We start from the raw sequence: 14,464 nt of genomic DNA, 5'->3' as shown, positions 1-14,464 counted from the left end.
TCACTATCCGCGGCAACTTCATGGCGCTTTGCAACAGTGGCGAGTGCGCGCGCGTCGCCATGTTAATCATTTGATTATTGAGTCATATGGAACGACGCCGTCCGCGAATGTGTTTCGTGGTCTTTGAACATAGTTAATTTTAACTAGATAAGGTATTGCGTTGATGTATCGCATGACGATATCATAGATAATATCGTTGAGTAGCCCAACTGCGCGAGATTTAGCTGATGTAATCTGATCTTGCGCTCCACGCGGTCAAGTTATCCATTTGTAGGTTAGGAACGCTACATTTCGAGCATATTCTTTGCACAGGTTATTACGCGTGGTATTATGGATTTACCCGGGAATGGAGCATCGCGCGATCTCGTTAAATGTCCTCTAACGTTACCACAGCTCTCCGAGTTGCATTCAATGCCGACTGCTGCAGCCGTTGCAATTGCCGCCATCGCCGCGGCTGATAACCGTAGCATGCAATCGCAGGAAGTGCAAACCACTGTCCAAGCGGTCACGTCACCGCAAGAGACTTCGGTGAGTTTTCTTCTGCTTTTTTTTTTGCACTGCATTTCCTCTTTTTCTTTAATTTTGGTTTGACATTCAAATTTTTTTGAATTCCCTTTCTCGTAGACAAGTACACTCAGCAGATACCTTGCGACACCTTTACCTGGCTGGCAGGATACTTTGATTCAATTATGCGAGAAGCAAATGCTTAACCAGTTAATTAATGTCCCTAGTTATAGTCAAAATACCGTGACATTCGGTACAGCGAATAATTTTCATCTTAATAGTCGATACTTACCTTCCACATCGCAGGCAGATACTGTAAAGCAAGGGATAGATATCCAGCCTAAAGAGGAGAAAAATTCAGACAAGGTGAGATATTCTTTGAATATTGTTAATTTTTTTAATTATCTCTACATTATTCATAGATGTATTTATTTGTTTCTGTTGTAGGAATCTGAAATTTTATTAAAGCACCAAACAGCAGCAGCCATGGCTGAATATTTACAGAAATTACCATCTGAATTTTCTCTGCGAGAAGCGTTTGAACTATGTGCAGAACAAGCAAAAAAAGAGAAGACACAGGAAGAGAAAGTAGAGCACGTGCAGAATAATATTTTAAATATACCAAATATCAGAAATATTTGGCTACAAAATGGCAATAATTTCGCAAACTCGGATCAAATGACAATGACTGTTAATCCGAGTGATCTGAATCTGCAAAATGAACAAGAAATTGAAAACAATTTGCGAAATGTCTTAAAAGTCGAGCAACAAGTACAAACCGATTTGCCAAAAATCGAGAAAAAAACGAAATTTCGAGCGAAAATTAGCGAGATTAAAATCAGCGTTAACTACGACGGAACTACGCTTTACTGTTGCCCGGAGTGCAATTTAGGGTTTCCAGACAAGGCGGACATCGCACAACATATACAGGCTCATCTTCAGGTACATATATTTTATTATCTTTGGAGACAAGATAGCTAAGAAAATATGTATTAAATAAAAAGTTTTGGTTTATTTCAGGAACGAAAATACCAATGCAAAGAATGTGGTGCCATGTTGAAAAGAAAGGAGCATCTTGATCAGCACATGCGAGGTCATTCGAACGAGCGACCTTTTAAATGTGATGTATGCCAGAAGGCGTTTAAGAGAAATGAACACTTAACAAGACATACCGTCATCCATTCCGGCACTAAGGATTTTCCATGCTCCATGTGCCAGAAAGCATTTTCGCGCAAGGACCATTTAAATAAGCACGTTCAAACGCATTTTGGCATTCGTAAGAATAAAAAGGAGGATTATTATACCGATCAAAAAGATACAAGAGTATTCGATAACAGTACCGATATCGCGGCAACGCCTAAGCAGGAGGTGAGTTATATTTTAAAGGACGGTTCCTTAATAAAGCAGGAAACTGCTCTTTTACAGCACCTTCAGAGTATTCAAAAAAATCCGAATTTATTGTACACGTTCGCTACTCTTAAAGAACAAGTGATGAAAGATGTAAATCTGTCTGAACAGGCTCAGAGCAGTAATATGAACGAAAATGCAAGGTATTTAACGCCATCTTAGTTGTAGGTAAAATCCATGTATGTTCCAAAGCAATATATGATTGATGATGCTGGAACCGTAGGTAATTTCAATTTCATTTTTTTTGAATTCATATTTTGTCATTGAAACAACTATTTCAGATTTAGTTTAATTTTAATACGACGAGAAATGTTTTGACATTGAATTAAAAATGAACATAGTAAAAAATGCGAATCATGAAATAAAAATATCATATAGTCCAGCTCCTCTATTCTAAAATCATCGGGACCGAGCATATTTTCTCTATTCTACAATTTCTTCTTACAGTCAGTCCTCATTTTTAAAAGATATTGCACAATCTGTTTTTTGCTTGATGCTGATTGATGCATATAATACAAGCATAATGAAGCAATACAAGAGGAGAAATTCAGTTTAGAGGAGATAGCTAACTTAGAGTAGAGGAAAACTTAGAATAGAGGAGTTTTGTGTATTATACATCAATCTCACATCTTTAATGCGTTAAAACGTTGAAATAATTATGTTCTAAGCTATAAGATAAGCTGTGATTACCTAAATTTATCATCTTTGTCTTTCCATTGTTTTCATCATTTTTCTTCATTTCCATCTTTTCATCATTTTTCTTCATTTTCTTCATTTCATATCATTTTTATTTTTCAAAAATTGTCTTTTACAGTTTCAGAAAAATATTGATTTAAAGATACGAGAAGCTTTTTTCGATAAAATTTTGTATCAAATAAAAATTTCTTTTTTAAACTCACTTATCATAACTCAACATGTGAGCGAGCGCATATTGTAGTTTTTTTCTTAAATTAAATTTCGAAGGAATGAATATTACTAATTAATATAATAGATATTAACTATATTACTCTAATCGCCTTAACTCTTGGAATTTTAGAGACATAGGATGTATTTTAAAATTTATTCCAAGATTTTTCTTGCGTCCTATATAAAATGAACCTTTTAAAACGTAAATAAAAAATCGATAAGAAGAATTAATACGTAAGGGAAGGCCAATTTATGTAATTGCACGTTTGTCTGCCTTACTTAAGTTAGCTATAGGAAATATTAATTATTGTCAAGAATTCTAGTCCGTGTCTTATGTTTAATTTTAATGCCTACTTGCGTTGAGCAAAGACTTATTTTGGACATTTGGACTGTTTCGCGATAATTAAAATGTAGTAACGGTGTTACTAAACTAATTGCGTAAATAATGAAATTTAAGAATACTTTTGAAAAATATTGTTAAAATATTGAAGCAGAATAAATTTGCCGATTTGTGAGTAAAAAGGGTGTCTCTTGAGAGAAAATTGCTATCGAATAATTATTCTGTGGTTCAGATATTTAGAAGTTTCTCGCTCTTTATCATACGTACTATTTTTGTTGTATATACAATATTTTTATTGTATTAATTCGGAAAACAAATAAGCCAAATATGTGATGAGATGATAATGGCACAATATTACGAATTTAGTCAATTTCTGACAATTGAACTATATAATATATTGAATATATTAACTCTTTCATACCTCCGAGACATGCTCCGACGAAAAAAATTATAATTTTTAAACAAGTAATCCTATCGACTTTTACCTTGATTTGTTTTAAAGAAGAAAATTTAGGCTACATGTAAAAAAATCGCACACATTGAAATGTAGTGTTTTCAATAAAATATAGTTATCTAAACTTTATAAAAAAATCAAATTTTTTGGATAATGAAGAACCGTTATGTCGAAAGATCATAGAATTGATGCTAATTATAAAGTCTTATTTAAATATGATTATAATTTTATTATGATAAATATTATAATAGTTTATAATATTTATCATAATAAACACATTCGAAGAATTTTTATCGTTCTAAATATATTTTAGATTGAACAGTCGTGCGTGTATTTGTACGTGTATACTATGATATGTATTTAAAATAAAAATCCAAACTCATATTTTAAATGTATCGATATTTCAGATTTTCATGACCGTCTGAATCTTGAATCCGTTATTTTGAATTTAAATTTTAATACTAAATTTGAAATCAGTACTCGGAGGTATGGAAGGTTTAAGCAAAAATTTAAAATTTGTTGCAGACATTGAGGCACTGTTAATGATAAACGGAAATAAAAATATAAACGATGTCAAAAATTTTATTAAAAAGTTGTACATTGCCAAGTAGAACACATGCAATTATGGCAAAATATTACGATAAATGTCGAGGTGCACTTGTTCAAAATAATTTGACCAAAAATATCCGAGAAATATCAATATTTCACCCTAATAGATGTCTTGAATAATATTTATAGGTTCATGTTGATATAATTCAGAAATATGTTCGAAACGAATATTACAGTTTTTGTGATTTAAAATTGATATTCTTATAGATGACAAAATGTGCTAAAATGTGTTAAACGACATTTTTTTCGAATAACTTCTATTGATTTGTTAATATATAATAATTTTTCAAGATAATTTTTCATCTGGATCTGTCATTATTTTTTTTCCTAAGTAAATCATTCATCATTCCATTCTGCCATTTCATATTCTTGAAGATTGATTTTTATGACCTCAAAAAGATGTCGCTGGTTGATGAAGTATAACAAATGTTTGTCTGTTTGATAAAATTTTATATTAATTTCCAATGAGTAATTTCTTTTGTAGAATTTGTTATTTACATGGATAATTTCGAGAAACGCTATTTTTTTATGTCATGTTTTACCTTATTAGTATTTACTCAAATAAAATTTTAAAAAATATGAGTTTGGGATTACTTAAAAAAATTATTAAATGACGAAAATTAATTTGATAATTTTGTATATCAGCATTTTATATGTGGCATTATTTTTAAGATACCCGTCTATTCGGCACTTCAATTTTAATTTGTATGTATATTAGAGCGAGAAATTGTTGAAAAACTTTCATGCACTGTATATTCACGACGATTATAATTATAGTTATCTAATGTTTTCTTATATATTTGCAACATGCAACTATATGCGTTAGTATATGAATTAGAAGACGGTACTAAAAACACATACCGTACTCTGATATCACATAATACAACCAAAGACTTCATACATATACGCGTATGTCAAATAGCAGTATTCTGGGTCATTCGCGCTGGGGTCTTTTTTTTTTAATTCTTTAAGTCATCTTGATAGTATAATTATTGAGAGAATAAGGATCTTTGCATAAAGAAGAAGCGATGAGACATCTTTTTCAAGATGGTTTTCGTGATGATATTTCTCAATTTTTCTCATTGAGAGAGATTAAAGAGATAAGATAATAGAACTTTTTAAACAGTGAATGTGCATTTATAAGACTCATGTTTAAGCACTGTTTTGAACAGTGGATGTGCGTTTACAAGACTTTATGCATTTATCCCGTAAGAGAATTGTTATTGTATAGTGTAACGAAAAAAAGATAGCTAAAAAAGTAACATGTATTTTTTAGATTGAAATATTTTTGAATAAAATGTATGTAATGTAAAAGATAGCAAGTTAGTTCTTATATTTCTCATGAGTCATTTCATACTTCATCAGGTGTGTGCAATCTGCGGTCGAACGCTATAGAAAATAGCATTATGTTATGTAGTCTTACGCAACGTCATACAACGAAATGACCGTCTGTAACACTAACGCGGAAATATTAATACGTTGAACTTTATATTGTCTAGAGAACGAACTCTTTGTACTCGGACTCTAACAGAATGGTGTAGTATTTCATATTCGTATAATATAAACATCCTTTACTTTACTCGGATAATACGGGAATTAGCACAGTGTTAAAAGCATCATTATTTAATCTCGTGTAATTTTATTTATTTTATAACGTAAATTTTATTTATTTTATATTTTTTTTACAGCGGAATATAGCAGCGCAATATGATAGCAGTACAAAGGTATAAAATTATTCGATATTTGTGCTGTCTTCACTCTCTTTATGCTCCTCTTTCTTTTTTCCTTTATGTTATATATGATACTAAACGTACTACGTTTAATATTAAATTGATATTAAATTCTCATTTGGTATTTATTCATACTCTTGGCATGCCTTTAATATTAAATGTAACATTTTTCTGTATTTAAATGCAATTTTTATAATTTTGAATAAATTAAAATTGCATACACTTGAACTTAATATGTACAAAAGACATGCCATTACGAGCCAACACAGATTATTTATATGACAAACATATATTATTTAAACAAATATAAATATACGTTTCGGTCCTTTTTTTAGGTTGTCCTCAGTACATATAAATTGATAATTGTTTGAACGAAAAATTAATCATCAATTTTATGTATCTAATAATCGATAGAAAACTATTCAAGAATCGCAAATTTAATTAGAAAAGTCAAGAGATCTACGATATAATAATTATCAGATGGATAACAATTCATTTCGTAAGACATATGCGATTATAAAGTTGGTATATTGTTTGTCGAATAAATTAACTTATCACGAATTAAATTATTTTATTTGATTTGATGCGCAAATTTATAAATGGATTAACGTAATATGGTTTCTGATCTAATTATCGTATTTTATTTTACTTTTTGTCGGTTTATTTTATCATTGTGTTAGCTTTTCGTTTCCACAAGCAGCGCTCGATAATTTATTGTAAATGCTATAAGTAAATCCGAAAAGAGTTCCAAGCCACTCAAGCAGATGACGACCCACTGTCGTCGGAAGGGTCGTTCCTGGCGTCACGCTTTCCACCTCATTTTTCTTATCCAGCTCTTCGTCTTGCAGTTCCAATTGTTCCAAAGGTTGAATGTCATTGAACCAATCATCGTCAGGTAGTATTTTAGCTTCATTAGAACTTGTTTTATTGAAATTCGTAGAGCTCACATTATTTTCGTTTGTTTTTATTTCGACAGATGAATCTTTCTTGAGATTACTCGAAGTCGCCTTGCTGTCACGACTTTTTGGTATCGACAGTGACTTTATCTGATCCAGGAAGGTATTGTTGGGATACTTGAGATTTGTATAATTATCTGCTTTTACCGTGTCAGTCCATATTAATCTCAAAGTTTGCAAATTAGGATTTGATGCGTTCTTTGCTAGGATTTTTTCTATGTTGCTGGTGTTACCGGGTTGATGGAAAACAAAATTATATGTTGTGCGTAGTTTTTCCCAAAATTTATCTAACGATTTCGTGGTATCATTAAATTGTTTGTGATATGCCGTCAATCCTTCCACTGGAAATAGCTTCGTTATTTGTGGCTTTGATTGCACTCTCATGGCGAAGAGCTGCGAGATACAGTAAAAGATACGGGAATTTATGATTTCATATATCTTGACACAAGTATTTTTTTAACATTTAAATATATTTAAATATAATTAATACAAAAATTATAAAATCTTTCTGTCTTTATTTTAATCAGAGTAATTTAATCAGAATAAATTTATTTATTAGAGATTACTAGGTTTCTTTAAAAAATTAACATAGTCAGGTTCAGAAATATTGTTTAACAATCGGGTAAATTTTCTTTATAAAATAATTTTTATCGGATGTAGTAATATACTGCGGACAGGTGATACAATACATAATCATGCATTGCAATATGTTCACTCACTGAATCTATCAGTGCGATTTCATTTTCATGAAAATTATAAGTTAGCAATCGCGATTGCAACTGGCGATTTCTATGCTCTGATTAAGAATAAATACTATTTACTGCAAAAAAATCTGTCATTATGAGACGGAAATAATTATTAAGTTTTTCGCGTATATGATATTCTTTCCGGTGCTGTTTGGAAGTTCATTTGATAAAATATTCCGTAACAGAAAGTGACCAAAAGGTTCAACTTGCCTTTCACGTCAAGCATAAATTCTCTATAAAATTTGATTTAGTGATCAGCAAAAATTTAATATTTTATTAAAATTGATCGTAAAAAGGTTCTTTGAAAACTTAGTTAATGTAAATTTTTAGCGGATGTATAATAGAAAACCATAAATTCACAATCTTATGAAAATAATGACTTATATTATAGATAAAATTGATTAAAAATGAAAAGATGGTACAATTTAAATTTATAATAAATTATAAAAATTGCAGTAGAATTAACATCATTTAACAAAGATGATAATATTCTGATAATCATTTTCGGAAGCTATTTCATAAATCTTTCTAAAATTTTTATCAGAAAGTCTAGCAGGAAGAATGTAATATTTTTATATTTAATAGTGAAAATTAGGATTGAATATTTTATTAAATATATTTATTTATTAAAGAGAATTTAATATTTTATTTAAAATTAAGAGAGATTTCTATTAGCATCCGCAAAAAATTTAAAAATTAAGAAAAATTTTATCATTTTCAATGAATGTATAATAAATTGGAATTAATCAATTTTTTAAATTAAAGTACTTACGCAAAAAAGACAGTATCTCAAGAGCTTCATATTTAAAAAAATATTTTTTGATATGACTTCCTTGCACAGTCCGGACGATCGACTGAAGGCCCCCTTCGATTTCAAAACCTTTTTATACTTACAGTGCAAGAGCGTAAACGTGCATCACGATTGATTGGCTTTCGTGGCTTGTGTGTCCATTGTCTTTCGCCTGCGCCTCTGCGAGCCATCGGCATAGAGTTGCCCAATGGAATTGATAGTCGCGGCACGCATGGTTGCTTCGCGGCCAAATCGGCTTGGCTTGTCCGAGCGATTTACGATATAGCTCCCCGATTTTTATGGCAGGTCAAGGTATTGCCACAAGCACGTCATCGCTTCATCATATTGAAATTCGTATAGTGCGAAAATTGATGAATTGCATCTCGTATTAATCCATGTGCATCGAACGCAAACGATGAAATGACTACATATATCCGATAGCTTTTTTAACGGATAAAATCGCATATATCACGTCTTTTCGTAAAATATATATATATCGCGCCAAGCGCGGTACACATAGGGAGGAAATAAAATTTCGAAAAATGTTTTTGCTTTTGCCTCTGATATCAGAATGCGTGATTTATTTAACAAAACGGGCACATTTGTGGATAATAGAATATACATGAGAGTAAAATATATGTGTATTGTATATATTTATGTAGTATAAATTTACAGTAAGAAAACTTGCCTAAAGGGCAAGTTTTACGCTTATCATTGGCGGTTATGTTACAATCACGTTCAAATTATTTGAATTCCTTTGTACAAAATTGCGGACTAATTATATCTGTCTTGATAAAAAAGCTGATCTTGTATTTTCTTTATATTTATATTTGAACACTCAGATGTAAGATATAAAGGAAGGAAAAGTTATTTGTCTTTCTAAAAAAAGTCTTTCAAATTTCTACGAAATTTGTTTACTCACCAGTTTGCCGACAATAAAATCTTTGTGGTTGGATTTCGCTGTGGCTGGCGAGCATTAAAATGTAAAATATGAATCACGCGATTGTGTGAGACACGACTAAGTAATGTCTTTGCTTATACGAGCTCGTTCGATCATTACGTATCGATTCGGTAATATATAAAAAGTAAGGGAGATTATCGAAGATGATGGTTTCAATTAAAGCAAAAAAGAGAGGAGGAAAAATAGTAGCAGAATTAAAGTGGATCGTTAAAATTTTTACGCGTCTACGTTAGCTTAATGAAAGGGGCTGATGCACGAGAGAGATCAGTAGCACTCGGGAATAAATCACGAAAGATTTAATAGTTGAGTCGAGTTTTACGAGGCAAATGACGTTAATGGAAAGATAAAAAGGATTTATTACACAGACGAGCAATTACAGTACTTAGTTACTACAAATGTGCATAAGAATAATTTCGATCTTTTTCACGATAAATTTCCCAATCAATCGCAAGTAACTAGAAGCGAAAACTCGGTGAAAAGTTATCATAGATATAGCAAATAGTAAGACAATACAATCTTTTTAAGGTGCAGAACTGCTTCTTGTTTGCATACCTTAAATTGTTTATTAATTCAGGAATTTTATGCGCGATAATCGCGGCATCGTGCAATCCTTCTTGAAATATTGAAGATAGTTTATTATATTTCGTAAATGTACATATAGAAATTAATTGTATTATTTATATCATCAATCGAGAAAAAAATCGATGTTTCAATGTGGATTGCACGATAAATTATTGCGATACATGAATTGTAAATCGCAACTTGTCATTTAGCAAGTTAAATTTTGTAAAATTTCAGAATTAACATTAGTTAGAGAGATAATCGAAGCGTGTAACATCTAATAAGAAAAGTGTTAAAAAGATGAAAATTGCAGCTTAAGTTCCTATAGACATAGAATCTAGAGTCGTGGATTTTCGAAAATTGACAACAAATTTTAACAGGATTTTGTAATTATAGAGTGAGAATAAATGTATCGAAATAATATATACATGTACGCATAATATATTGATTGTCGAGTAAAAACAAATTTCCTAATTAACTATTAATGCCTCGATTGAGCATCACAAGAACTTTTGGTCGCCATATCGAGTGTGGAGATTCGTCACATCTAAATCGTTTGATATAGTTATCTATCTAGTTTAAAGTGTACTTAATCTGCAAAAGTGTGTACACGCTATATTTAATTACAGAGAGATTTAGAAACATAGTGCGTGTCTAATATCGGGTACAAAATATTCTGTGCAATCTGTGATAAAGAGTATATCGCATTGTGTAAAATACACATACGAATGTGTGTGTGTGTGTGTGTGTGTGTGTGTGTGTACACACACACACACGCACACATATATATATAACCGTTTAAATAACAATAATTGTATACCCGTAACAATTCGGAGAAATGTCTACGGACAGCAATTTGCATCAAACTTCATACAATTAATTAATCTTTTAATTTTGTAACTTTTATTAAAAAATAGTTGTAAAATAAAATAATATAAAGAATGAATATATAGTAGAGCTATTGTCAGAATAATTAACATTATTACATTTATCTAATATTAGACATGGCGTATAATATGAGCGGAATTACTATCAGTAGACAATTCATCCGATATTCCTGGAAGGATTCCTAGATCCATATTAGCATCCTCTCCTTTAATTCCAAATGCAACTGCCTACGTTTTCAATTAGACAAGCGTATTTAGAATTAATCACATGATGCAATACAGATTTAATTTCATGAGGCGCTGAATATATTTAGGAAACGTAAAAACATTAGGAAGTGTATGTATATTATTTTCCTTTATGGCGATTAATTCACCACTTTCATAAAGCTCGTTATTCCTGGTCCGTGCAATAGAAGATGCTATCGATTTGCATAGACTTGGAATTTCCATGGCCAAATAAAAGTTGTGAAAACGCGTACGCTCGATAATATGTGACAATAATTATTCTTATCTACTAATAAGTCCGTCACAGTCTCCATATGGCAATTGTATACACTGAAATAGATTGCGATGTGCGTGAGGCTCGGGACACGATATGTCTGAAACTGTCCGCTGCTGTGTGAGCTCTGAAAGCTATCTCTTAAATTCATACGTTTATGGTCCCCCATGTCTCAATAAGGTCCGACAAAATCACAAATCTCTCTTTGGTTGCCTTTTCTTGGTCAGCACCGTGAGTCATAAACTTCGAATACAACATATTGAATTTAATCAAATCATTTATAATTACAAATAATTTGTAATTTAACGCCAATAAAGTCTAAAAATTAAAAAAATAATTAAAAGATATCTCATTTTTAATAAAAAATATTCGTTCATATAAAAAATATCTTTTGAATAATTAAAGTACTATTATTAGACGTTAAAACAAAATCCATTTAAAACTGAATTATAAAATTATAAATTACAATTTAATAATTTTACTATTCTAATAAGCAAAATTCAAGGTTAAATTTGTGTAAATATTATAACTTAAAGTATTAAACCATATACATAAACGAACAGGACCAACGTTGTTTATCATATTATTATATAATTTATATATATATTATTTAATTTTATATGTATAAATATATAATTATGCAAATTATATAATCGTAAAAATATGTAAAATCAATATCATAAATGATGTATATAAATTACGTAATATAAAGTTTAATATTAAACAAAAGCTCATCCGTATATTTAATGGCACGAACTGAAGAACGACATCGTTGTACTGCGGGCTTTCGTTTACATGCCTACTTTTTAAAAAATACGAATATCATACATACAAAATATGAATATAATATACGCACATCTTTACATTATGTATCTATGCAACCTACGCGCCTTGTAAATGGAAATAAGTGGACTGCAAAGACACTTATAACGATAAGACTTCAGGCACATGAACGATTTTTTACCACATGATTATTTTGCAGCAGAAAATTTGTCGATTCGATAAAATGTTTTGCATATGCGAATACATATGTTATTATTATTGCGAACAGGAGAAATTATTTTATCGCGATGATTTTAAAACGCAATGAATTTCCTTTTCATAATGTATATATCACGAGGTATATAAAACATGTATGTTAATGTGCGATTTGCACAAAAGTAGTGAAAGAATATTGATTTTAGAGAAACTATTCTCATTCTGTATAAAATGATTGTCGAACAATCAAATACAAGTAGATTGTATGACATGTAAATTAAGAAGAAGAAAGAAGAAAGAACCTTGTACACAAGATTTTAAAATATATGAAATAATAATAACAATATAACATTATATATATATATATATATATATATATATATATATATATATATATTTCTAACAAGTATTTAATTTGCTTTAAGTTAACTATTTTACAAGATATTCTTTTGTTATTCATATGTGTATGTAAATTGTTTGCAAAGCCAAAAAATCGCTCGTGTCCAAGAGGTCTTACTTGGGACGATCAATCTTATCTATTATCTATCAATCTAGTTCAAAAGAGAATCATATATGATTGGTTGAAAATCAGAAAAATATTATAGAAATATTTTTTTTTTATCATGTACTTACGTATTTAAAAAATTACGTTTATGAATTTTTTGACTTTAAGCATAGTTCGTTTTTATTCTGTTTTGTTCAAATCATTATTAAATATTTTCTCTCTCTCTCTCTACTAACGCAAGCTCTTTACTGACTCAAAGAACTTCTTTCTTAAATTCTTGTTCTATATTTTTCGTGTTTATAAAATATGTTTGCAATTTATCATGACATTCAATTTGTAGATAGAATCTAATAGAAAATATTCAAATTGACAATAAACATAAAATATTCTATTTTTTGTCATTTTATTTAAATTATAATAGAATTTTTTAAAGCTAAATGAGTATTTGTAAGATGAATGTTCACCTTGAATTTTATCGATATTGAGCATGGCAACTAGTAGAGCAAAAACGAGTTTTATAAAAAAAAAGAGAACAAGTTTTCAATTCGCATGTCACTCGTGCTAGACTTTTACACTTTTATATTATAACGTAAAAAAAATATAAAATATTTTTTTTCGATGGTTCTCTCTAGCACTGGATTGATGATAGGTATATATAACTTTAAATTTTGAAATTATTTACAAACGTGCGCGTCGGACACGAATTCCTTATAACGTCAATGGAATTAAAACCTCCGGCGAGGCATGTCTCAATTTCGGATCACTCTCTGCAAATGTATTATCTACATTTTGTTACCTTATTCAATTTTATAAGCCACATGTGGCTATAACGTTTATAAATATTTGATCGCGTTATCAATCTTAATAAAATGACCTAGTGATACGTATATCTTTTTGTCAGTTTTTCATTATTCATACAAATTGTTTAAAAATTACTGAATAAAAAGTAGAACGAAATAATATTTGGTCGATTATAAATGTTACCATGTTGTAGTCGTCAAATTTGCCGGACATTTTATTTAAATAGAGAATATTGGCAGTCAATAGCGAAGTAAATGTAATAATAATGCTTCCATATTCTTTTGAGGATTGTACGATGAGCTGTTTATGCACACAATAATCAGTTGTAAATAACATACTTCCTATTCTACATGGTCAAGCAATAACGATCACTAAATATACCGTAATACGGAACGCTTATGCGACGTTACATTTTTACTCATATAAAAACATCTAGCAGAAACATTTCTAGCAAATCCTCGATCCGCTTTATCGTTAGCCTCGCCGGTTTGGAATTTTTGTGTATTCATAAATAACTCACGGAGCTCTTACCTGCAAAACTGAAGGCAATGCCCCGTGGGTTTGATGATACAAGCGATCAGAGTGAAATCGATAACGACAGTTCTCTGGAAGATTAAATTTTCGTTGGTTCGTTCGACGATTTCGCCTTTTGATATCGCGGTTGCTCACTGGATATACTCAATCAATGATCAATCCTAATTTATCTTCCATTTGATGTTGATCTGTTTTTTCAATCGGGATGTTACTTCTATCGACAGTGGCACTATCTCCTCTCGGTTTCCGTCACAGGTGATAAGGGATTTTCCAACGATAATTGTCTGTCAATATGC

At 30.5% G+C, this 14,464-nt stretch overlaps 3 protein-coding genes across 16 annotated transcripts in view; 1 reads left to right on the top strand and 2 right to left on the bottom strand.

Moving 5' to 3' along the window:
• Window positions 1–14,464, top strand: part of LOC105152397 (uncharacterized) — a 160,686-nt gene that overhangs the window by 22,896 nt on the left and 123,326 nt on the right. For 3 of the 10 annotated variants that reach the window (XM_087405963.1, XM_087405964.1, XM_087405965.1), the window contains 4 exons: window positions 313–528; window positions 625–870; window positions 952–1,446; window positions 1,525–5,534. In XM_087405963.1, coding sequence (XP_087262089.1) covers window positions 313–528; window positions 625–870; window positions 952–1,446; window positions 1,525–2,073 — 1,506 coding nt within the window. In that variant the 3' untranslated portion in view covers window positions 2,074–5,534. Of the gene's footprint in view, window positions 1–37; window positions 153–312; window positions 529–624; window positions 871–951; window positions 1,447–1,524; window positions 5,535–5,908; window positions 6,428–8,548; window positions 10,591–14,464 lie in introns of those variants that run through there. The other 7 variants (XM_011066662.2, XM_011066661.2, XM_087405966.1 and 4 more) reach the window with 7 other exon arrangements.
• On the bottom strand, window positions 6,589–8,553 carry LOC105152396 (uncharacterized). The gene is made up of 2 exons (XM_011066657.2): window positions 8,425–8,553; window positions 6,589–7,299 (listed from the first exon to the last, which is right to left on the bottom strand). The coding sequence occupies exons 1-2, from the start codon at window positions 8,452–8,454 to the stop codon at window positions 6,619–6,621; spliced, it is 711 nt and encodes a 236-aa protein (XP_011064959.1). The 5' UTR covers window positions 8,455–8,553; the 3' UTR covers window positions 6,589–6,618.
• The window catches only part of LOC105152399 (calcium/calmodulin-dependent protein kinase kinase 2), a 70,591-nt gene continuing 65,862 nt past the window's right edge, over window positions 9,736–14,464 (bottom strand). For all 5 annotated transcript variants that reach the window (XM_087405960.1, XM_087405959.1, XM_011066664.2 and 2 more), the window contains one exon: window positions 9,736–14,452. In XM_087405960.1, the coding sequence (XP_087262086.1) occupies window positions 14,398–14,452 (55 nt within the window). In that variant the 3' untranslated portion in view covers window positions 9,736–14,397. The remainder of the gene's footprint in view (window positions 14,453–14,464) is intronic.

This window comes from Acromyrmex echinatior, chromosome 4 (assembly GCF_024713525.1).
Source record: "Acromyrmex echinatior isolate Ae372 chromosome 4, ASM2471352v2, whole genome shotgun sequence".
Classification (NCBI taxonomy): Eukaryota; Metazoa; Arthropoda; class Insecta; order Hymenoptera; family Formicidae; genus Acromyrmex; species Acromyrmex echinatior.
This window is presented reverse-complemented; position numbering and strand designations above follow the sequence as displayed.

Bases quoted from the DNA above. Each gene is read 5' to 3' on its own strand.
- LOC105152396 (XM_011066657.2), bottom strand. From the start codon at position 8,454: ATGAAGCTCTTGAGATACTGTCTTTTTTGC. The intron at 7,300-8,424 runs GTAAGTACTTTA...TGTATCTCGCAG, and splicing joins TGAGATACTGTCTTTTTTGC to CTCTTCGCCATGAGAGTGCA.